Here is a 23,310-nt window from a genome sequence, read left to right as displayed (position 1 = left end):
CTCTACAGGTTCTGGAAATAAGGTGTATGAAAATGCAACACAAAGGTTGGTCTTTTCTTCACAAAGAAGCTTCTTGAAGCTTCACAAGCCAAGAACAAGACTCCAACCCCCCCAAACAACCCAAAACATCAGCTCCACACACCAAGGTCAGCACCCTCAACTCAGAAAAATGCCACCAACACACACCCAAAGATCACTCACACTCACCACAAGTGTTTAGGAGAAGAATAAGTGAAGGAAATGGCCTCAAAGCTCAAGAAATGGTGAAGGCAAGTGGAGGAGACACCAAGTCAGCAAGGAGACCCACACTCAGCAGCCACTCAAGCACAAAAACTGAGGTCCTAGGGTTATGTGCCAATCATAAGGCTATATATAGTGGTTTAACAATTAAACACACAGTATTAACTTTAATTGCTACGCTTAGCATTTTAATCCCAAACTATGGATTCTTAACCTACTCAATTTTACAAGAATTATCATATTTTTCTTATAATTTTCTGAGCTCCTTTCCGGTACGCGCTTTTCAAAGCCAGTACCGGTTTCTAGCACCAGTCCTCATTATTTGGACTTGAAACTCGTTTTATAAGTCCTACATATTATTCTAGTAATTATCATGCACTTACATTAATTTTCCGGGATATTTTTTCGGTACGCATTTATACCGACTAGCAGAACCGGTATCTGCACTTTTCTTCCGAAAAGCGACTTTCAGCATTCTTACTCACTTACTATAATTATTAAAGCCTCATAATAATTATTAGGGTCAATTATGGAATCATTTCCTAATTTCTCATAATTTATTAATTAAACACCTTAATTAACGGTGCGGGTTCTTACAAGACCTCTAGCGGCAGGAAGCCGGAGCTTAGTTGATTGATGTTTACCTGCTTATGCTGACTGTACTTGGATGCTGGTTTATGTCTGTTGATATCATGCTTATAGCTTCATTTGATGTTATTGTTGAGACTCTGTTGGTTATGTCGTTTATTCAGTGAGATTGGGGATTGTCCATGCCACATTGACTTGACTTTCTGATTTTTGTTTTGGGTTGTATTAATGTATCTGGATATTGTCCGGACTACGTGTTGTAGATCCGTGACTTATATACTCACTTATTTATTTATGAGGTATTTCAGTTAGCTGTCTTTTGCAATTTACATACAGGCGATGTTTTTATGAAATTGATTAAGTAATCAACTTGGCTAAGTATAATGACGTCATAATTGAAAAGAAAAAGATATTCTGCATTTTTAATTAAGCGTGGCTTAATACGATGACATGTTAACAAACCGGGTATACACAGGGTGTTACACATTTCACTGTTCTTTTATTTTGCATTATGGTCTGTACTTTGCATGGGTGTTTGAGAGCTTCATAGTTGTATCCTGCATTCTATACAATTCAACATTCATATTTTTGTGTACCTTTTTACTTTGCATGCTCTCTGCTTTGATGTCGCTTGTTATGAGTTTTGATGTCGATTTTGCTTTCACATTTCCTTCGCGCACTGGAAGTTTTAACCAATTATGGTTTTACCTTCCTTTTCATCTGCGAGCAATGGAAGTTTTAACCAGTTAAGGTTTTACCTTCCCTTGACATGTAACGATTTTGGCTTTTAGATCGCCCTCGAAAGTCAGACCATGCCTTTTCTCAGCCGCACATGCTTCAGACACGCTGGTCACACCATTTTTTTCTCTTGGACTTTTCATTCAGGAAGCTATTAGCTATAGAATCCATTGTATGTCTTCCGCCAAGAGCCGAGTTGCTTAATGTTACTACCAAAATATCTTAGCTTTCTAGCAGCAAACTGAGAAGTAAAAGAGAATAGAACTCATTGTCAATCTTCATCTCAATATTTGACAAATGGTTTACAAGTCCTTTGTATGTGTGCAAATGTTCAATCATACTCTGCGTCCTTGTACTCCAGTTTCATAACTCGGCATACCAAGTGTGCTTTGTTCTTGTGAGTCTTATTCTTAATTATGGACTCCAGCTTTGTGCATAACTTATATGCATTGGTGTATTGCAAGATGTACTTAATGGAGTTTTTATCCATGTACTTCCTTATCACGGCACCACCTTTTCATGGAGAATCTCTTAATCTCTCTCGTATTTGCTTATAGGCATGATGGCACTCAAGATGGACTCAAATAAATCTTTGCAAAAATAGGTGGTCTTTCATCATTGGTCTCCAATATGTAAAGTTTTCTGCTGTTAGCTTGTACATCTCTTTATCAAATATCATTGCAAAAGCGAATAAGTCTTAAGTGGAGTTATGGAACTTGGAATTCGGAGGTCAACCTATCAGCATGTCGCGTAATATACAAAACTCAAAAATGTAGAACATGAGATATGGAGAGAAAAATATGACCCACAACAATTTTAATGTGAAAAACCTCTCTTTTCACAAGATGTGGTCCAACAAAAATCTTTTACTATATGAATAATGAGATTACAAGAGTTCTTCCTTAGTATCACACTAGAGGCACTCATGATTTCTTCAGCCAGTGAGGATGGACTACACTCACTTCTTCTCTAAAAAATGTACTCTCTCAAACATTTAGAACATTGGAAACACACTAGCTAATAAACTAACCTTTTACAAAGGAAACTCATCCCACTTTATACATGAGGAAACCTTCATCTTCATTCCAAAATCTTCACGTTTATTGGGGTTGTTTGGATAGTCATGCATAGTAAATACCTTGCATGTTCATCCACCAAAACATTAAATGAAGAATACACCTTAACACTAATAATCCCTTAATTTGGTGACTGTTGAGATATATAAAACCATTAATGTAACCTCACCCAATAACTTAAGCTTTTGGGTTGAATTGGTTATTTACATGGTATCAGAGCCTCGTGTCCTGGGTTCGATCCTCGTCGCCCCCACTTTCTTTCAAGTGGAATTTCTTTGTTCGCACAGGTAGGTGGGACTGTGCATTGTCCACCCTTCAAGCCCAGTGGACTCTCGTGTGAGGGGGCGTGTTGAAATATATAAAACCATTAATGTAACTTCACCCAATAGCTTAAGCTTTTGAGTTGAATTGGTTCCTTACAGTGTCAATGATCTGCCATAATTTAATAATATTCATTTTTATAACGCCAACATATGCCGAGTCAAACAACTTTTTGCACTTCAATTCATGCATGGTCCGAAAAAAGCAAAATAAAATTTGAATAATATAGTTTAAATTTACATGAGTCTCCACTTAAATGCATTAGGTGTATAAAGGTGTGCCAACCACATAATTCAGGTTTCATTAGGTTGGTTTCAGTTACTGTAGTTGCAGTGGACAAATTATTAAAATCTCTATCATATGCATATGTTCGATGCTGTCTCCTTTTTTCCCCATAATAATACATAGATCTAACAGGGTATCTCATCTAGGATGCAAATCTTCCTAGTATTGGCTGCATCTATTCTCTTTTCACTCAAACCAACCACCTTTTAGTTGGTGTTCTAAGTAATTAAAAAACCCGTGCATATTGGACTGAAGTTCTCGTATATTATTATAAAAATCCACTGTTGTTTCTTTCGAGAGGTCAAAACAATTAACAAATATGATTTATTGGTGATTAATTGGAAATTTGAGTTAAAAATATACTTACCTCGGCACACAAAAAGTAGATCATGGAAATAATATTAATCAAAATTTGAAAGTCCAAATAATTACATACCCTTTCATGATTCAACTCATAGTTTAGATGCGTGGTTATGGCAAGTACACAAATCAAAGTTTACAACTCTAAATTGACTACAAACAATGCTTAACAAGTCATTCTCAAAGAAAAAGAAAAAGTATATATATATGGTGAATATTCTCAAAGACATATAGCATGTGTGCTAGTATACAAACAAAAGAAAAGATTGGACCACAAAGAAAACCTTTTAGAAGGGGCTGTTGTTCAATAAAAACAAACAAGTTGCTCAAGTTCAGGATTACTAGGCCATTGTCCACACATTTACAAGTGTTTAGCTAAGGTAACAACTGAGCATATTCCTCAAGAAGGGATTGGCTTCAAATAAGCCTCCCAATCACAATGCTCTCTATATATCCTCACAGTGAGAAATAATGGGCAGGTCCTAAATATTTCTAACAGCCTCACAAAGCTCATCAATTTTCCCAACACAAGTAGATCCTCAAAAGTTAAAGCTACTTCACTTTTACAGTCATCCAAAGCTGAGCCAGAATCAAAAGCAAATTGAGTTGTGCCTGAGATGTCTGGTGTTCTTCTTTGGGTGAGTTGTGGACCCAAAGAGAACGCTATCTCCTTGGTGGGTGTTGCTGGAAGAGGTGTTAGAACACAGAGGAGGTTTAGAGTGTGCAGTGGAGTCAGTTTTGCAAGTCTTTCAAGTGCAGTTGCAAACCCTTCAAGATCCTCTGAAGAGAGGGTCTATGAAGTGGTGTTGAAGCAAGCAGCACTTGTTAAGGAGAAGAAAAGGGATACAAAGAGAACTTTGGATTTGGACAAACCCATTGAAGGTGATTTCACCAATGGGGATCTATTGAATGCTGCTTATGATCGGTGTGGTGAAGTTTGTGCTGAGTATGCCAAGACTTTTTATCTGGGTACTCTCTCTCTCTCTCTCTCTCTCTCTCTCTCTCTCTCTCTCTCTCTCTCTCTCTCTCTCTTGTTTTGGCCTTTCCAGGCTCTTTCTCTCTTGTTCCAATGAATCTTTTTGCATTTTTTTAAGTTCATTATTATATCAGTTCCATGTTAAGAAATGTTAGTCATTGTACTGATTGCTCTAAACTAACACATAGTTCAAGTTTCACACTTTTCTCTTTCTTTTTGGTAGATTCTAGAGGAATATTCAATTAAGATAATGGAGGGATCTCTTTTACTCACTTTTGCCCATAACACCATACCTAAATAATGCCTTTACTTTGTTGTAAAATTTTACTGTAATTGAATTGAACTTTTTTTATTCCTGGTAAGGGTCAAAAGGCCAATTGATAAGATACGCCTTCGAATTTTAGTGAAAATACTTTGTTGGTCTATTTAATGTTTCTTAGTGTATCTTATTGTGAATTTGATTGGTTCCTTCAACTGCAAATCTCAGGCACCCAACTGATGACCCAAGAGCGCAGAAAAGCCATCTGGGCGATTTATGGTATGTGTGATTACCCTCAAATGGACTTCCACAACAGCTTCTCTAATGTGGATTGTGCTTCAATTTTTTGTTTTTTGAAATTGACTACTAATTTTTGTGCATTGCAGTGTGGTGCAGAAGAACAGATGAGCTAGTGGATGGTCCTAATGCTTCACATATAACCCCCAAGGCCTTGGATAGGTGGGAGCAAAGATTAACTGATGTTTTTGAAGGCCGCCCTTATGATATGTATGATGCTGCCCTCTCAGATACTGTCTCAAAGTACCCAGTTGATATACAGGTATAGCACATTCCCCACTGGAGCCTGAAATTTAACTTTCAACCTTTCCTTGTTTGATATAACATAAAAAATCACTCCTATTAGACTTCGACGAGCGAGGGTAGTGGTGAGAGTAATCTTTATACACATTGCATATTTACAAAGAGGTGTTTCTCAAATCTGCGACCTTCTAGTTACAAACGAGCAGCTTTACCATTAGTGCAAACTCGTCTTCTTTTATTTTTATAGATCACATGAAAAAATAATAAAAAAATCTTATATATCAGAATTCAAACTAGTTAACCAGGAAAATGATAGAGCTCATAGCCACAAACATGTGAGGACATTGTCTGAAAATACAAGCCCTTCAGATAAAAATCTTGAATGAAATTCAGTTGCTTGCTAATGGCTCAATTGTGATTTGTGAGTAGTGAGTAAGGATTCTGTATTCCACGAGGAGATTAGTGTCTGAACTATCAGACCTTAAAATTAGAGTACCTAGAATTCAATTATGTATAAATTATTGAGGAATGATAGGGGTTATTTGTTTTTATGTGCTATAACTGATCCTATTTTCATTCAATTGTTTGTTTGATTAGCCCTTCAAGGACATGATTGAAGGGATGAGGTTAGACCTGAGAAAGTCAAGATACAATAACTTCGATGAACTCTACCTTTACTGCTACTATGTTGCTGGGACAGTTGGCCTTATGAGTGTTCCAGTAATGGGGATAGCACCAGAATCAAAGGCTTCAACAGAGAGCATCTACAATGCTGCATTGGCACTTGGCATTGCAAATCAACTTACCAACATACTCAGAGACGTTGGAGAAGAGTAAGATTCTTTGAATACAACAATGCCTTTATATTTGAATCTAAAAACAATACCTAAGTAACAATTACACCTTGTAATTTAAGTATGACACTAAAACTTCATACTTGAAAACCTCAATTCCAAGAAATGGATAAAAACAACTACATTAATATTCCACAAAGAAAAAAGTTACACTCTAAATTCAACTTGACTTAGGATTGTATTCAATTTCAATTTAAACAAAATTGTTGTTGTTTTACTTCACAAAATTATGTTTTATCTAATTTCTTCTTGTTCTTGATAATTATAGTGCTAGAAGAGGAAGAGTATATCTTCCACAAGATGAATTGGCACAGGCTGGCTTATCAGATGATGACATTTTCAGTGGGAAAGTTACCAACAAGTGGCGCAATTTCATGAAGGGACAAATACAAAGAGCAAGGATGTTTTTTGATGAGGCAGAGAAGGGAGTTTCAGAGCTCAACTCAGCTAGCAGATGGCCAGTATGGGCATCTTTGTTGTTGTATAGGCAGATATTGGACTCTATTGAAGCTAATGACTACAATAACTTCACAAAAAGGGCTTATGTAGGAAAAGCTAAGAAGCTCTTATCACTACCTGCAGCTTATGGAAGAGCATTTCTAGGCCCCCAAAAGTTAACCAAAATGGTTACAAGATGAATATTATATTGTACCCATGAGCATCACATATTTTGAGCTTGTAAATTCTGTTCACTAGAAATCAGAAAGCTATAATGTGTATACTTTTTTAGTATGATTTATACATCTCAAGTAAGCAATATTCAAGAGAAACACATTCTTTATTCAGTTTGCAAGTAAATATTGGCTATGTTCTCCCCCTCCCTCCCTCACTCTTCCTATGGGACACATGCAACATTTAGTAATTAACCGTTTTTTGTTTTACTTGAAAAAAGGTTCTGATTTGATAAACATTCCAAATCTTGTACGTTGTATTTGGTGAGTTACTTATTCTTCTATACAAAAGTGAACTAGTATTAGTGCAAGATATTGAAACCTCATTATTTTAGGTGCTAAGGGTCTCACTCTCTATCTAAATACACTAATGGAGATATTCCATAATATATGTTCATTATATTCATTTATAATTTTATTTGTTACAGCTTACCCTTTCTTTCACTTCTAAGGCTGACTTGAGTATTTAGAATATTTTTATAGGTACCCCTACCTTTATCTCTAACTAATGATTGCCATGATCGATTGATATGGAGCTCTTTGGTACTATCAAGTAGTTTTATGCCACCCCTCAAATACAAGCAAAATTATATGCGGATTGTTATATCTTTAATGGACTAGTGCAACCAATTCCATTCAAATTTTATCTGCGCCACTACAAAAAGAAGAAGAAGCTATAATTAAATTATTAACTAGTAATTATTTATTCAACATGTTCTATTGATCTACTACTTGGATGGGAAACTTGAATTGGCATGTTTGTATCGACCTAGTCCAATAGCATATACATTACTCTCATCTTTTTTCCCTTTTTTTCCCTTCCTTTTTTAGATTTGTCTACCAATTTATTGAGTAATCGTCTAATCCGGTTTAGCCAGATAGGACTACAAGAGCGGGAGCTCTCCTTATCAAGTTTTTAACATAATTATATACTTAGAACTCAAATTTGAAATAATTTATTAAGCTGAAAAAACCCTAACCAATTGATCTATTGCTTGATATTACCTTACTCTTATCATAGACTCTGAAAGCCTCACTCTATATTTAAGTTAAGAGATATATCTTGAGAATCTTAAATTATCTACTTATATCTGATCCTTTATTTTACTTGAAAACTCACTTAGCTTTAAAGTTTATTTGTGAATGCCTCGTATTGTACAAAAAAAAAAAAAGTTGATTTCATTTAAGTAAGGTCTTGGATTAAAGTTTTTGTGAATGAAAAAAATTTCATTTGAGAAAGCTAACCCTACCATAATATAAAGGGTTTTATAAAAGTTATGTTGTAGGAAAATTGTTGTCATGTCGTAGAGATTCATTTTTCGTGCTTTAGTCTTTTTTTTTTTGCTTCAAAAAATGTGGGCCTCACAAAATGTTATATTTGTAGAAAACTCTTTCTTTTTTATGTGACAGGATGAATGCAAACCCCTAATATAAATGTTCGCCACTTATATAATGCGGGAGTGTCCAACCACTTGCTGAAGGACACGCTAAAACCCATGTAAAAATCATGTGAATATCCTTTATCAGACTTATTCATTATGCTAGTTTATAATAACTGAAAAAAGTTTCTAACGTTAATTTAGACAATTTTGTCTAATGTTCACCAAAACGACGTCGTTTTGGGATTGAAAAATCAAAAAATTAGAATGGTAAAGACTATTATAACCCTGAAATAAATTAAAATTACAAATACACCATGATTTCTGCTCCAAAACGACGTCGTTTCGGTGAACATTAGATAAAATTATCTAAAGTAACTTTAGAAAAAACAATCCCTTATAATAAATTTTTAAACACGTGATATTGAGTATAAAACATTAATAGAGAAAGCATTTTTTATCAGAATTTTTTTTATAGGCTTAGACTCTATAATTTGTGTATCACATATATGTGTATATATTTTTAAATTAAAATAATTGATTAACATAAAATTTGGGAAAGGATTAACTTATACTGTATAAGTTGTACATTCATTATAAGCCTTTAATCTCATTTATATTTAATTGATCACGTGAATAATAAATTAGAGTTATTAAACATAAACAAAATTAAGAACTATAAATGGATATAGAGCCTGTATGGTATATTTTTTCTTAAAAAAGTTATTTTTAAGTTAAAATTAAAAAAAGAGTTTAAAAAATAAATTTAAAGTTGCTTGATAATTTTATAAAGTTGTTTTTAGATTTTTGAAGGAAAAAGATGAAAAAATCTATTATTAGAATAAATAATTAGGATACATAATAAGATTTTTAAATAAAAATTTAGAATAAATGTATAATTGAAAAATAGATATGAGAACTGCAAAAGTTGATATACATCTTAAAAATCTCTTTCTATAATAAGAGTTTTTGTAAAATTATATTTGACTAAATTTTTACCTATAAAAAAAATTAAAACTAAGAGCTTAGACATATAATATTTATCTCATATAAACTCATCCTTTATTAAATGATGGTAGTTCAGTTGGCGCCAGAAAACTGAGCAGATGAAGATGATAGCATATGTTTGATCTTCCCAAGTACCGTCTTTGAGAAGGGTTTAAAAACTTAATCATGGAACTTGCCTTGAATCAGATTAGTTTTCGAAAATGCAATGAACCAATTAGAATATTTTTAAAATAAAATAAAATATAAGCTCCTTCTCTACTTTGGATTTCACTATTTTGGGCTTTGTTAATCTTAGAGTAAATACTCTTTTTGGTCCTTAACAAATTTCACGATACCCGCTTTAGTCCCTAGCAAATAAAAAGACTATTTGTGGTCCCTAAGAAATTCAAAATGGACTCATTTAGTTAAAACTGTGGTCTCTCATAAATTCAAAAAAGATCAATATTAGTCCCTCAAAAGGACTAAAATGGATCCACTTTGAATTTTTTAGGGACCACGAATAACATTTTTATTTGCTAGGGACTAAAGCGGACATAGTAAAATTTGATGAGGACTAAAAATGGTATTTACTCTTAATCTTATACAATAGGAGATAAGGTGTCTCCACATACAAAATTATATATGGGGCTCATCCATTATTTAAAAAAAAAAGGAAATACTATTCTCATTTTATATGAAGGGTTCATTTTTTTCAGTCAATGTAGATAAGTTATCTACATTGAGCCCAAAACGATGTTGTTTTAGTATGGAATTCAAAGTATTTTTGTAATTATAATTTATTTCAGGGTTATAATAGTTTTTTTTATTATAATTTTTTAACCCAAAACGACGTCGTTTTAGGAGTGAATGTAGATAACTTATCTACTTTTACCGTAGAAACATTAAAGCTTATATGAAATAGTTATCTCATGTTTTCTCACCTCGAAAATCACACCCTCTCTTTTTTATTTTCTTTTTTTGCTTTTTAATAGTGGACTCACTTAACTTCTCTCTGTAACATAAGAGAACTACTCTCATGTAACTTGAGTAGTATTCCCAAAAAAAATAAAAAATAAAATAGAAAAACATAAATCGATGTATTAACTATAAAGATAATTAATCTCCGCTAACATAAAACTAGTTTTTCTAAACTTTTATAAAATATAAAATGGGAAAAACATCTATTCTTTTAAAAGATATAAGCTTATATTATTTTAGATCCTAACCGTTGATTTTTGTATATCAACGGTTATAATTTATTGGGTCAAACTTAATGGGCCAAATTTATCATTAATTAATTAATAATTTTGATCCAATAATTATAACTGTTGATAAACGAAAATGAACTTATCTAAAATGATATAAGCTATTTAAAAAATAAAATAAAATGATATAAGCTACGGATATTATTCCCATATAAAATTATAATCATTGAATGGGTTGAAGAAGTACACTCAAAATATGCATTGTGGTGGCAATTGGCGAAAACGCAGAGTTGCTGAATCCATCTTTTACATTGTTTCCCCCAATTCCTCCTTAGCCCTAAAATTAGCTGTTCTAAGGTTCAAATAGTGCAGCGCTCAACAACGTGCATTGTGCATTGACATCGGTGAGTGAGTAAATGACACCTAATTTTCTCATTTCAAGATTAATTGCTTCATCATTCACATACTGCAAGACTACCCAAACTCATTTGGGTTCTCTGCTTCAACACAATGCTTTCCTTTCTTTCTTCGTCACTTCACGCACCTCTTCTGATTGTGAATCAGATAGAAACCATCACAAAGGTGACACCTTTACCATATCTTACCTCATAAACTCATGTGGGTTGTCCCCACATTTGGCTAAGAAGCTCTCCAAAAGAGTGAATTTGAAAAACCCAGATGGCCCAAATGTTGTTCTTGATCTTCTCAGGAACTATGGGTTCTCTAAAGCTCAGATTGCAAAACTTGTGGAGAAACATCCATTGGTGCTTGTTGCAAGAGTACAGACTACCCTTTTGCCTAAACTCAAATTCTTCTGTTCTATTGGGGTTTCCACCAGAGACATGCCAAAGATCCTAATTGCTAACTACCTTCTCTTGGCGAGGAGCTTGGAGAATTGCCTTATCCCTCGTTATGAGACTCTCAGAAGTGTGATTAGTGATGATCAGGAAGTTGTTAGAGCTTTGAAAAATTCCCGAATTAATTTTATAGCTTCTGACATAATGAATGATTTGATTCCAAACATTAAGGTTTTGAGACAATGCAGTGTGCCACAAGCTTCCATCTCTCTGCTTATGGTCAATTTTCCAAGTGCAGCATATGCAAAGCATTCCAAATTTGTGGAAGCTGTCAAGACAGTTAAGGAAATTGGGTGTAATCCTTTGCAAACAACTTTTGTCATGGCTGTCCAAGTGATTTTAGGTATGAGAAAAGCAACGTGGGAATCGAGATTTGAGGTTTATGAGAGATGGGGCTGGAACCGTGAAATGACTCTTGGAGCATTTAGAAAATTTCCCAATTTTATGAAGTTGTCAGAGGAGACATTTTCGCAAAAAATGAGTTTCCTAGTGAAGGATATGGGTTGTCCATCAGAAGATGTTGCTGACTATCCTCCGGTTCTTGCCTACAGCTTGGAGAAAAGGATCACTCCCAGATTCTCAGTAATTAAAATCTTGAAATCAAAAGGTTTGGTTGAGAGTAATTTGCATTTCAGCTCCTTTATGTGCCCAACTGAGGAAAATTTTATGAAGAAATTTGTTATCAATTTTCGGGAAGATGAGCCTCTCCTACTAGATGTCTACAAAGGTTTTATTGATCATCAGAATGTAATATAGTCTTTGAAGGTTTTTGCAGGCTATTATCCTAACTTCTAACTCTTCTCTTTCAGTGCTAAATTGAACTTTGAGTTTCTTCAACTTTTACTTTCTGTGTCAACATTTTGTGTTACATTTTTCTTGGGTCGAGGAACTTTTTGTCATGTTTGTAGCATATTGATTTTATAATCAGTATCTAGATCCACTTACATGTGATTTTCAATTTCATTATCTTTGTTTAATTATTTCTGTTGATACCACAGAACACATTAAACGAAGAGTGCATATGTTTTGTAGGCCGGGGATAATTCTGATGAATTTTATCTTGATGACTTCCTTTTTGTTTAAATATTTTATCTATTATGGGAAAAAATTGTTCCATCCCAGTGGTTTGTGCTGTTATCACCGAACTACAAATGATTTTTGCCATCCATTTTAAACAAATATGACATGTGAGAGGAACGTTAATACTTAAAAACCTTCATAAGCTATATAGGATACCTGAGTGGAAAGCCCCTATTATTTCTTAGAGCTTGCAGAGGGGATCAATAACCAAAGTTTATCTAATAGAATCAAATTTCGTTTGGTTTGTGCTGCCATTACCATTCTTTAATAAGTGAATTATGTTTGGATGTCGTACATATTTATGATATAACTCCTTCAACTTAAAATATTGTCACTATATCTTGTTAGTGTGTACTGTTATGGGGAATCAAAATGGCAACTTATTTTGGAGGCTTAACTTCATTCATGGAAACTTAATTTTAAGCATAGTGAAATCAAAATGGCAAGTTTATTTTTAGGGCTCCCTTTCAAGATAAAACCTTTTTTATCTTTGAATAGTATTGGCTATTTTGTTCTCAGTCCTGAATTATGTTAATTTGAGAAATTATCTATCTTGATATCATGTAATTAAGTCACATGCTGGGAAAGACTGGTAGATGTCAAACACTCTATCTGTCACATCTAGTGTTTTGTATACTCCATTAGGCCTTTGCCTCCCGTAAATAGATTTAATAGGATGATAGTGTATCATAAGTTGTAAAGATTTGCAAGAAAATTTCTGCAATCTCTATCTCGTTGTGTTCTATTTAGGTTCAGTCATCTGCTCTTGGATGTAATTATTAGCTACCTATTGCCCTTGTTTTTTTTAAAGTTGTACTTCCTTTCGAACTGCATGGACTTCTTTTGTTATATACATCCTATCGACAAATATGAAATTTTTAATAATTTGGTTGAAACAAACAGTGTGGCATTCTTCTTTATTGCAGTTCTTATAATAATATCCACTATTTGTGAACATTAAAATTATAACTGATGATAAAGCTCTAGTAATGAATATGGCATGCCTTTGCCCAATGTTGCTTTAAGCCAAAATGAAATGGCTGGGGAGAGGAAAGGTTTCCTCTTTTTAGGGTATTCCGGGGACAGATCCAATGGAGAAAACAAATTAGCTGCAGCTTTGTTACAGTAGTTGTTCCCCTTTTTTATTTTACCATTCTTTTTTCCTAGGCCTTGCTTGTGACAGCATTTGTTAATTTATTTTGTGTTCTGTTTAACCAACCTCTGAAACTTACTTGTGCTTAGCAATGAAGAGAAAGTAGTTTCAGCGGTAACACGTATGCAATGTTGTTTCACATGTTGTGGCATAATAGAGTATTTGGTTCCTAACAGTTTCTGAGACAATTTGGGGTGCCTCAAGCTTCCATCTCTTATATGGGGTGCAATAATCTGAGTGTGGCATGTGTGGAGCATTCAAAATTTGTTGAAGTTGTCAAGAAAGATAAGGAAAATATTATTTGTTGATGCAGTAAAGTGATTTCCAACACAAATAAAGTAAAGTGGGAATCACAATTTGAGGTTTATGAGAGGTGGTGTTGGTCCACTGATATGTCTCTTTCCCCTTTAAGAAGGTATCACTTTTGTATGTCAAAAAGATTATGAAAACGATGTGTTTCTAATGGGTCTGAGAGTGAGAGAGTAGTTAGTTAGTTAGTTAGAGAATTGTTCTTGGATATTCTTAGAGAATAAGATATAAGGAGGGAAAGTGTGTGGAGCGAGGTAGACATGAATTAACTGAATATTTGGGGGAATTGGAGATCTCTTGGTACCTAGGTGTGTTGGTTCTAAGACTGAGCTTTTGGTTTATTTTTTCTGCAATTAGTGTTTGTAAGGAGCTTGTCTTCACTATTTTACTTTAATATAATTTTTTGATTCCATCAATTTGGAATCAGAGCACTTCCGATCTAAGGGTGCTTCTGGTCCAAACCCTTGAGAGAATGAAAGACATGGGAGGAATCAACAATTCAGAGCTCAAGGAAATGTTGATAAAAGTAGTCAAAATCATGGATGAAGCATTATAGAAGATGAAGATGCAGAGGGTTAAAAAAATTGAAGAAGAAAAGAATGAAAATGCAACAGCTGCAGAAGAAGGAAAACAAGAAGATGGAAGCGCAAAAGAAGAAGAAGAAATCGAAATAGTGAAAGAAGAAAAGGCTGAAGCTGGAGCACTAGAAGAGAAAAAAGAAGAAAAAGAAAAAGGAGAAGCGCAACAAGATGAAGAAGACGGAGAAGAAGAAGAAGAAGATCGAGAAGGGAATGGCATCGCTACTAGGCAAAAGGGAATTAGAGCCGAGGTTGGACTGCAAGGGGTGATAAGCATGGCAAAACTCATATCGTTGATGCAATAGGTAAAAGGGAAGGAGACGAAGATAGGAAGCGTGATGTAACGCCCCGTTCTAGAACTGGTTTATTAACATCATGTATGATAATAAGAGTAGTTACAATCACAACAGTTGATTAAAACATGGATAAATTTTTCTCTTTTGAAAACATGCTATTTTCTGATTAAAACACTTTCCATATTTATAAGCAATTCAAACTGTAATGTAACTCAAGCAAATTGCGGAAACAACTAATCTCGCTTAAACATTGCCCAAACAAAATAGACATACACTCATTAAAGCGAAATCAGAAATTAATTCACTGATAAAGCCACAATTAGGCCCAATTGCGGGATCTCCAAATTCATGCAATAGTAGATGCACAAAACTTTAATAATTGTTTCCCAAAAAATTGAAACTTTCAAAATTTGAAAATTTCCACAAAAAGCAAAAACAATTCACACTATAGTGTCTGCAAATTCATTGAAACTAAAACTTCACGTTTACATAACAATTTTGTTGAAACCAAAACAATTCACCAAACAAGAACACTGAATCAGAATTCAAACCATGAATCGTGTCACGACACTAAACAAAATTGAAATAATTTTTCAGTAATTTATATTCTCGAAATTTGGGAATATATATATTTTTACATAATTAAATATAGAACAAAACATAATAATTCCATAAAAATATATAATGCACCGGAAAATTGTAAACAATATATCAAAAATTCACAAATATTATAATAATAATTTTGTTGAAATTTGGTGAATTTGTTATTAAAGAAAAACACACAAAATAATTTCTTAAAAATATATAATGCAATGAAAAAATTGCAAAAAGTATACTAACAATTCACATATATTCCAAGGATCATGCTGTTAAATTTTTTGTGAATTTTGACATAAAGTTGAGTGCACACTCTCTTCACAACGTGAGTTAGATTTGAGTTGACCCGTTTCTAATTCATCAAAGAGAGGGGGTTAACCCACACAACTTGTGATGAACACAAATGCTTCAACAATCAAGCTCTTAAATAATTGCATATTAAATGTAGTCACCAATATTTAAACAATGTAACCCCCGATGTATTTCCAAAATTCAAAATTAATGCATTCATTATTAGTCACAATTATTAAAATTGAGCAAATAAAAAAAATACCTTTACTTAAGTGGTAATGCTTTTTTTCACCATTGACCAAAAACTTATTTTCACAATAGCATTTTCCATCAACAACAACATCAGCAATAATCATAATAATCTTTTTCTGAAAACAATAACAATAGTAAATAATGTATTTTGTTGGAAGATTAAACATAATAAAAATCTTCCCATCAACAATAAAAATATAAATATCTTTTCTGAAAATATCATGTGCAAAAAGTGATCTTCTGCAAAATAGTTATAGTTCGATTTTTTTTTTAATGGATAAGACAAAAATTATATATATATATGAAAAAATATTTCTGCAGCAACTTTAGATAAGATTGCCTACAGCTATCCCTTTTTAGCTAAGTACGACCAGTCGTACATTAAAAGTGCATTTTCTCTCACCGCCACGTCAGCCGACAGTGTCTGAGGAGAGAGAAAAAAGAGCAACTTTATTGTTATAACTAAGTACGATCGGTCGTACTTTGTTAAAAGGGGTAGCTGTAGATAACCTTATATAAAGTAGCTGTAGAAATACTTTTTCCATATATATATATATATATATATATATATATATATATATATATATATATATATATATATATGGAAAAATGTTTGTCATTTTTCATTTCACTATGATAAAGAGGTGGGATCCACACTTTTATTTTTATTTGTCCAATCTCTCTCCCATTTATCTATCTTTTTCTCACTTAATATGACACAACTTTATATCCTTTAAAATGATACACACTTTTCCTATATATATATATATATATATATATATATATATATATATATATATATATATGTACGTGCAGGAAACAATTCACATAAATCAAGATGATAATTTGCAATCAAATATATATATGCAATGCTCCAGTCAAGATCGAAAAAGAATACATCTAATAGAACAGAAAGTTAATGAAATTTCCAATGCTTGGATGCATAGCCATGTTGGTCAGGTTAGGATGAACCCGGCATATATTCCTGTTGGGTGGCATCCTCCAGAAGTTGGTTGGTTAAAATCAATACAGATGGGGCTGCTAAAATTTCGGGAGGAGATGTTGCTTGTGGGGGACTAATTAGGGATGAAACTGGAAGATGGCTTCAAGGTTTTGCATATAACATAGGACACTGTTCAGCGTTTGTAGCTGAGCTTTGGGGAGTGCTCAAAGGGCTGGAAATGGCTTGGGCTGGGGGTTGGAGGCGTTGTGTGTTGGAAAGTGATGCTAGTTCAGTAATCACTTTGCTCACCAAAAGTGGAGGAGCAGCTCGAGAGTCCCGCTTGGTGTCTCACATTCGAGCATGGTTACAGAGGGATTGGGAGATTCATCTGGTTCATGTGTTCAGGGAGAGTAATGCTTGTGCAGACTGGCTGTCCAAATATCCATTGAATAATAGATTAGAGAATAACTTTAGTGCTTTTCATTCCCCTCTCTTGGTATTCTGCCATTGTATTTGGCTGATTTCTTTTTGGCTTGTAATGTTCGTAGGGTGTTTCTGAATTGAGTTGTTTTTTGGGGTGTTTTTCCCCTTCATATTACCCAAAAGGGGGGGGGATTGCTTTTTTTTTTTTTTTTTGATAACAGGATTGCTTCTTTTTTAAACTATGAACTATAAAACTCTGACTTTTGTTCTGCTTTTAGATTTGCATAAACAATGGTCCTTGAGCTATCAAAATGGGTCAGCCCGTTCCATTTGGCCCTAGCCTGTGTGGGTTAGGGCCAAAAAGTCCTCCGGGCCAAATGAACCTCAATAATCAAGGCCCGCATGGGCCAAAAGCCCTATTGGTTAGGTCCAGCCCGCGGGCCATCCAAAATTATAATTTCATAATTTTTTTTACTATATTCAATATATTAAAAAATATTTTAACAAATAAATTTTTAACACTTTCTTAACATATTTTATACAAATTATAAATTTTTTATAATTTAATTTTTAATAAAATAAGATTTATACATAAATATACAAGTGAAAATGTAAACAAAATTTTAATATAAGTGAAAATTTAGTTACTACTTTTACTAAATTCATTATTAAATGATGTCATCAAATAAAGATTTTTTCATCGGGAGTCATAATATAATACAAAAATTATATTAATGATGAAAATATTATCTTAATACTAGTATTGTATAATTGCTTTTAGTATGCTATATATTTGAAAGTAAAATTATTGATTTTCTTTAACTACTACCGTTACAAAAAACATTTTAGTTATTATTATCCACAAAATTACTAAAGCGCATTGTATATAATATGTTTCAATACAAATTTGGATATATAACATACTTAGATGTCAATAGAAAATTTCATTTTTATTGATGTGTAGATGAAAATTTATGTTAAAACATATTACTACTAAAAATTTATTTTTGCTGTAAATTATTATGGATGAACTTTCACATGGTTCATAACACTTAACTCTTTGTTTTTCATGAACTCTGGTATATTCTATAATCATCACACTAACGGGGTGTTGAATTGTAGAATACACCCAAAGGGGATATTGTAGAATATTATGGATGACTTTTCACGTGGATTATGGATGACCTTTCACGTGGATTATGGCTTACTTTTCACATGGATTATGGATGATATAACACCTCGCAATTCTAAAACATATAATAACATATTAATATTGGATTAAAGGGAAGGATTAGTGAAAATCCTGAAAATTAGGTCAAAATACAAAGGAAGGGTAAAACAGTAATTAGCCAAACATGCAACCCTAGGAAGGTAAAATTGAGTAGGAGGTCTCAAATGATAAAAATAACCCTGAAAATGGATTCAGAACAAAAAATTGAGTGGTTGGGCAAGTTTCAGAAAATTAGGTGAATAGTGTTTTTATCGGGTAAAAATATCGCGATACAGTTACACCGTAAAGCGTGCCGACTGAATTTTGAGTTCTAGGTTTGGATACAAGTTATAAATGGTATATATGACTAAGAAATATGATTTCTGATGAAAATTGACGGAAATTAGTAAGTTTGGGGAATCGTGCCTACGGAGCGCGTAACAGCTTAAAAATGTAATTTCCCGAACGATCGGAAAAGTCTGGATTCATCTGATCAAGGGTAATTAAAGGATAATGGTTAATGTTAAAAATTAGAGTTTCTAAATAGGTTATGAAATTATGGACGTTTAGTGGATTAGGCGGGAGTTTCGAATTAATTTGAATCGCGTGAGGTGGCGGTGTGACCCACCCCACTTAAGTATGACATGCCACATGTGCATTGTCCTATTCACTCTCTTCCTCCCGCTCTTTCCTCTCTCCAAACCCGCGGCCCTTCCCCATTATTGTGCAAGTTTTTCTTCAAAACTTCTCTCCTTCCTAACTCACTCAAAACACAACCAAATCAAGGAAAGTTTGTCTTGAAACTTGTTAGAAATCATCTCCCAAACACAATGGTGGTAGCCTTGAGTGATGAAACTCCTTAGATTTTAAGAAAATCCCAACCAAACCCACGGCCATGGTGTTTAGATTTGCACTCATGGAGTTGTTTGGTTCTCCAATGGTTTAGTATGTTGTGGAGGAGTCCTAGGCCAAGCTATTGAGTAAGTTTCATCACATTTTATTGGTTGGATTGATTGATTTAATTTATGAACCCTAGAGTCACTTGTATGAATTGGTGTTGTTAGATAGCTCAAATGAAAATTGTGTATTAGATAAATATGTCTTAGAATGATGTTTTGGAGTGATGTATGTCATAAAACTTATTGGTGAAAATTGAGTTTTAACTTGGGAAAAATTGGGTGAAATACCTTGACTTTGTGATGTTGGTTGATTTTAGGATTGTGTAATTGAGCTGTTGTATGGTTGTATGAGTTAATAATAGGATTGTATGAGGTGTGGGATAGTTGAATTGAATTGAAAAACCCTTGGTGTGTGGCTAGGTACAATTCGGCCATGAGAGGAAAAATGAGGATTTGATGTTGTGAAATTGTACAATTGATATGTTGGGTTGTTAAATGATAATTAGAAGGGTTGTGTGATGGTTGGATTCTTTGAAAATCAAAGGAAAAAGTGGTTGGTTGTGTGGATTTGGTGTTAGTATATGGATGTCCTAGAGACAATCTTTTAATTAGATTAGGACATATGTGGACCTTTGTATTGTCGCAAATAAATAAAAGCACTATTTATCTTGTTTCATATTTTGTCTCAATATTATTGTTAATATTTTATATGAGTAGCTGGATAAACCCCTTGGAATAAAATAGGTATCTCTTGAGTATCTGTGATGAGATCACGATCATGAGGATTCAAGGATACTGGATATTTATTCCTAATTTTATGTTTCTAGTCTCGAGACACTGAGAATGGGGATCAGTGATCTCGGGTAAGACTAGCACGACTTATCTACTTGTATTCGGATGCAAGGTAAAAATCTCATGAGCTACAGATATGGAGATGTCTTAGCTAAAGTCGTGGGTGGATCTATAAGGGTATAGCTCGCACTGAACAGACCCACAAAAGAGACTCTATGAGGAAATCTCACAGAGATTATCATTAGAGTAGTCTCTTTATATTTGGGTATGTCTTTCCTTAGACCAGAAGTTATTACCTAGACTGTGTTCTAGAAGGCATGCTTTGACTGTATACCTCGTCTGCCTGAAACATGAAGACTCATAGGTATACTGTTGGGCTTGTCCTGAAAGAGCACAGGGCTAGGGTGATAAGCTGAAGGAATTTGTCAAATCTCTGTGAGAGATTAGGTTATCTGTAAACCGGAGAAATTGGGATGACATTTACAGGGACTCAGAATCTATGCATAGTAAAAGAGATCATGAGATGATCTGCCTTTAGGGTCAGTAAATTGAAGATTCCCTATGTCGAATAAAGCTTACCCTAAACCGCAAGGGTTGATACGCTTCCTTACCCTAGGTTTTATAGGAAGGTAACCGAGACGAAAAGAAATACATACGACAACCAAATATGTGTAATAGGATGATCAAGTCATTAATCTAACTAGCTCTGGGGCAACAAAGCATTGCTAGTGCTCTGTGTTGTCATTAAATGGGTTGTGGTCTTGTTGGGCCCGAGCCCATTTATGCCAGTGGCTATGTCGGACCTAATGGGTCACACACTAACACCTTAATGTCATGATGATATATCATTAAAGGTATTGGGCCTAATAATGGTTGTTAGCGCAAGATGAAGTTTGGAAGCCCACCTAAGAGGGAGAGGGCGCATGGTATTGTTAATGGGCTTGGATGGTCCAAGACATTACTAATTAATTTAATTAGTTAAATTAATTATCAAATATTTAAATTTTGAATTTTGAAATTTGAATTTTGAATTTGAATTTTGAAACTCGAATTTTGAATTTGAATTTTGAATTTTGAATTTTGAATTTGAAATTTGAATTTGAATTTGAAATTTGAATTTGAATTCAGAATTTAAATGTTTGAACGTTTGAATTTAAATGTTTGAATTCGAATTTGAATTGGCTATGAAAAGTTATTTCATAACAAATGGATAAGATGAGATCTTGTTGGAACAAATCCCTTGTATCAAGAGAAGATCTATGGAGATCTCCAAGGGCTGATTTGGGGCGCCATTTTGGTGGGAGATGATTGTCATCTTGTCAAACCAACAAGCTCCAATCAGATTTGGTTGTTGAGAAAATCAGTGAGCTAGTTGGTTCAAACTTGAATGCAACAGCTCAGATGTATTTGAACCCTTCAAACCTAACACTAATTATCTCCCTCTCTTGTGCGCCTAGTTGGTGAGTTCCTCCTTAAGATTTTTCAAAAGAACCTACCCAATTCTTCTATATACCATTCCCACTCTTGTGAAGTTTTCATGCTTGAGACTTCACTCTTCTAAACACATATACCTAGCCTCCTTCTTCACCTATTGAGCGCATAGCAAGCCTACTCTGTGGTGGTCAATTGGTGGCTTTCAAGAAAGCGTTCTTGCATCTTGACGTGGGTGGTGTGGATCAACGTTAGAGGGTTTGAACCCTTCAAACCTAACACTGATCATCTTGGAGTTTTGAACTCACAAACAAAGGTAACATCACATGCCATAAAGCATGATTCTTGATTGCATGTGTAATTCCGCATATGAAAAATTTTGTTTTTCCCTCTCACATGCTACAGCCTTCATGGCCATTTTACTTTCAATTGGTAATTGGACCTAGAGTGAAATTAATGACAAAATGAGGTTGTGATGATGTAGGATGCAATTTGGCACCCAAAATGACATTGTGGTAGTCTTAGAATGCTTAAGAAAAAGAAAAAGAAAATATAAGAAAATATTTTGTATTTTAACACTATAAAGGCCGAACCTACCATGGTGTAGGGGAGGATTTTGATGTTTTTGGACTTTGGTGGATTTACCATATTTTGATGATCCGTATATGGTCATTGTAGGTTGCCTTTCGCAGATTTGAACCCTGAACCGTGAGCTCGGTGGGTTGCCCTTGGTCCCGGACCATAAGGGATTGTGGTAAGTATTTTGAATCATGCATTTATGCTTGATAATTGGCATGTAATTGGTGAATGAAAATTAAATTGGGAATGTCCTATGTGTAGGCATTTCTGTTGTACCTAACTCGGGGAAGTATTGCATTGGAGCTACGAGAAGGAGATTAGTAAGGTAATCCCTTGGTACTGGGGTTTGATCCCCTTGTGTGTTCCACCATACCCGTTGAGGGTATTGGTAGCAAATGTATGTAAATGATATAGGATAACATGTTCATGCATATTGTATATGTGGTGGTACATAAGATGTACCGTGTCTCTGGCTAGTAGGCTGTTTGCCTTCGGACGTTACGGACTTCCACTGGATAGGTCTCCGTGAGGGAGTTCCAGTTGACTTGGGGTCGTGGTGTGTGATCCGGATAGGAGCACACTAGGAAGTCTCGGGTGGATATGGATGGAGGGTACCTTGGTTGATGTTCTGGGAACACACCTTGGTTTGAAATTCGTAGCTTATATGCCGAGGCCAATAGGCTGGACGTTGCGTGGTTTTGGCATTGACCATTCCAGCTTCGTCGTATTTTGTATCCCTATGTTTCCCTACTTCACTAAAACCCTTGCTTTATCCCGTTTTCAAATGTTATGTTATATTATTTATATGCATCGAAGTGAGCCATTGGGCGAAGTATTCTCCAGAATCTCTGGGTTACTGAGATATATTCGTATATCTCATCCCGCTTTGGGAACTTTATTTCAGGAGGTAGCAGTGGTGTCGGGGCGGCGGGCAAGAAGCTCGTAGGTTGAGCAGGAAGACTTTTACCTATTTTGCATTTTACTGGCCATTGGGCTTAGGCTAGACTTAGGTCATGAACAATGCATATGATTAGGATTATTGCTATCATTTTGTTCATGACGTATTTTGTCTAAGTTTAGTCTTTGATTATCATGTTTTATTTTGGAGCATTTATTTTGTATACTTGGAGGAAGATTGTAA

General features: G+C 34.3%; 2 protein-coding genes across 2 annotated transcripts; both read left to right on the top strand.

The window, feature by feature from the left end:
* The first annotated feature begins 4,014 nt into the window (after positions 1-4,014).
* LOC133289356 (phytoene synthase 2, chloroplastic-like) lies at positions 4,015-7,005 on the top strand. The gene is made up of 5 exons (XM_061487271.1): positions 4,015-4,577; positions 5,072-5,122; positions 5,230-5,402; positions 5,981-6,216; positions 6,506-7,005. The coding sequence occupies exons 1-5, from the start codon at positions 4,226-4,228 to the stop codon at positions 6,873-6,875; spliced, it is 1,182 nt and encodes a 393-aa protein (XP_061343255.1). The 5' UTR covers positions 4,015-4,225; the 3' UTR covers positions 6,876-7,005.
* Positions 7,006-10,895: 3,890 nt separating this feature from the next.
* LOC133289355 (uncharacterized) lies at positions 10,896-12,209 on the top strand. Its single transcript, XM_061487270.1, has one exon. The coding sequence runs from the start codon at positions 10,896-10,898 to the stop codon at positions 12,090-12,092; it is 1,197 nt and encodes a 398-aa protein (XP_061343254.1). The 3' UTR covers positions 12,093-12,209.
* Positions 12,210-23,310: the final 11,101 nt, after the last annotated feature.

This window comes from Gastrolobium bilobum, unplaced genomic scaffold, assembly GCF_033153095.1.
Source record: "Gastrolobium bilobum isolate Gb01-03AN ecotype WA unplaced genomic scaffold, APGP_CSIRO_Gbil_v1 utg29960, whole genome shotgun sequence".
NCBI classification, from domain to species: domain Eukaryota; kingdom Viridiplantae; phylum Streptophyta; class Magnoliopsida; order Fabales; family Fabaceae; genus Gastrolobium; species Gastrolobium bilobum.
The sequence above is the reverse complement of the archived record's forward strand: the minus strand, read 5'-3'. Positions and strand labels throughout refer to the sequence as shown.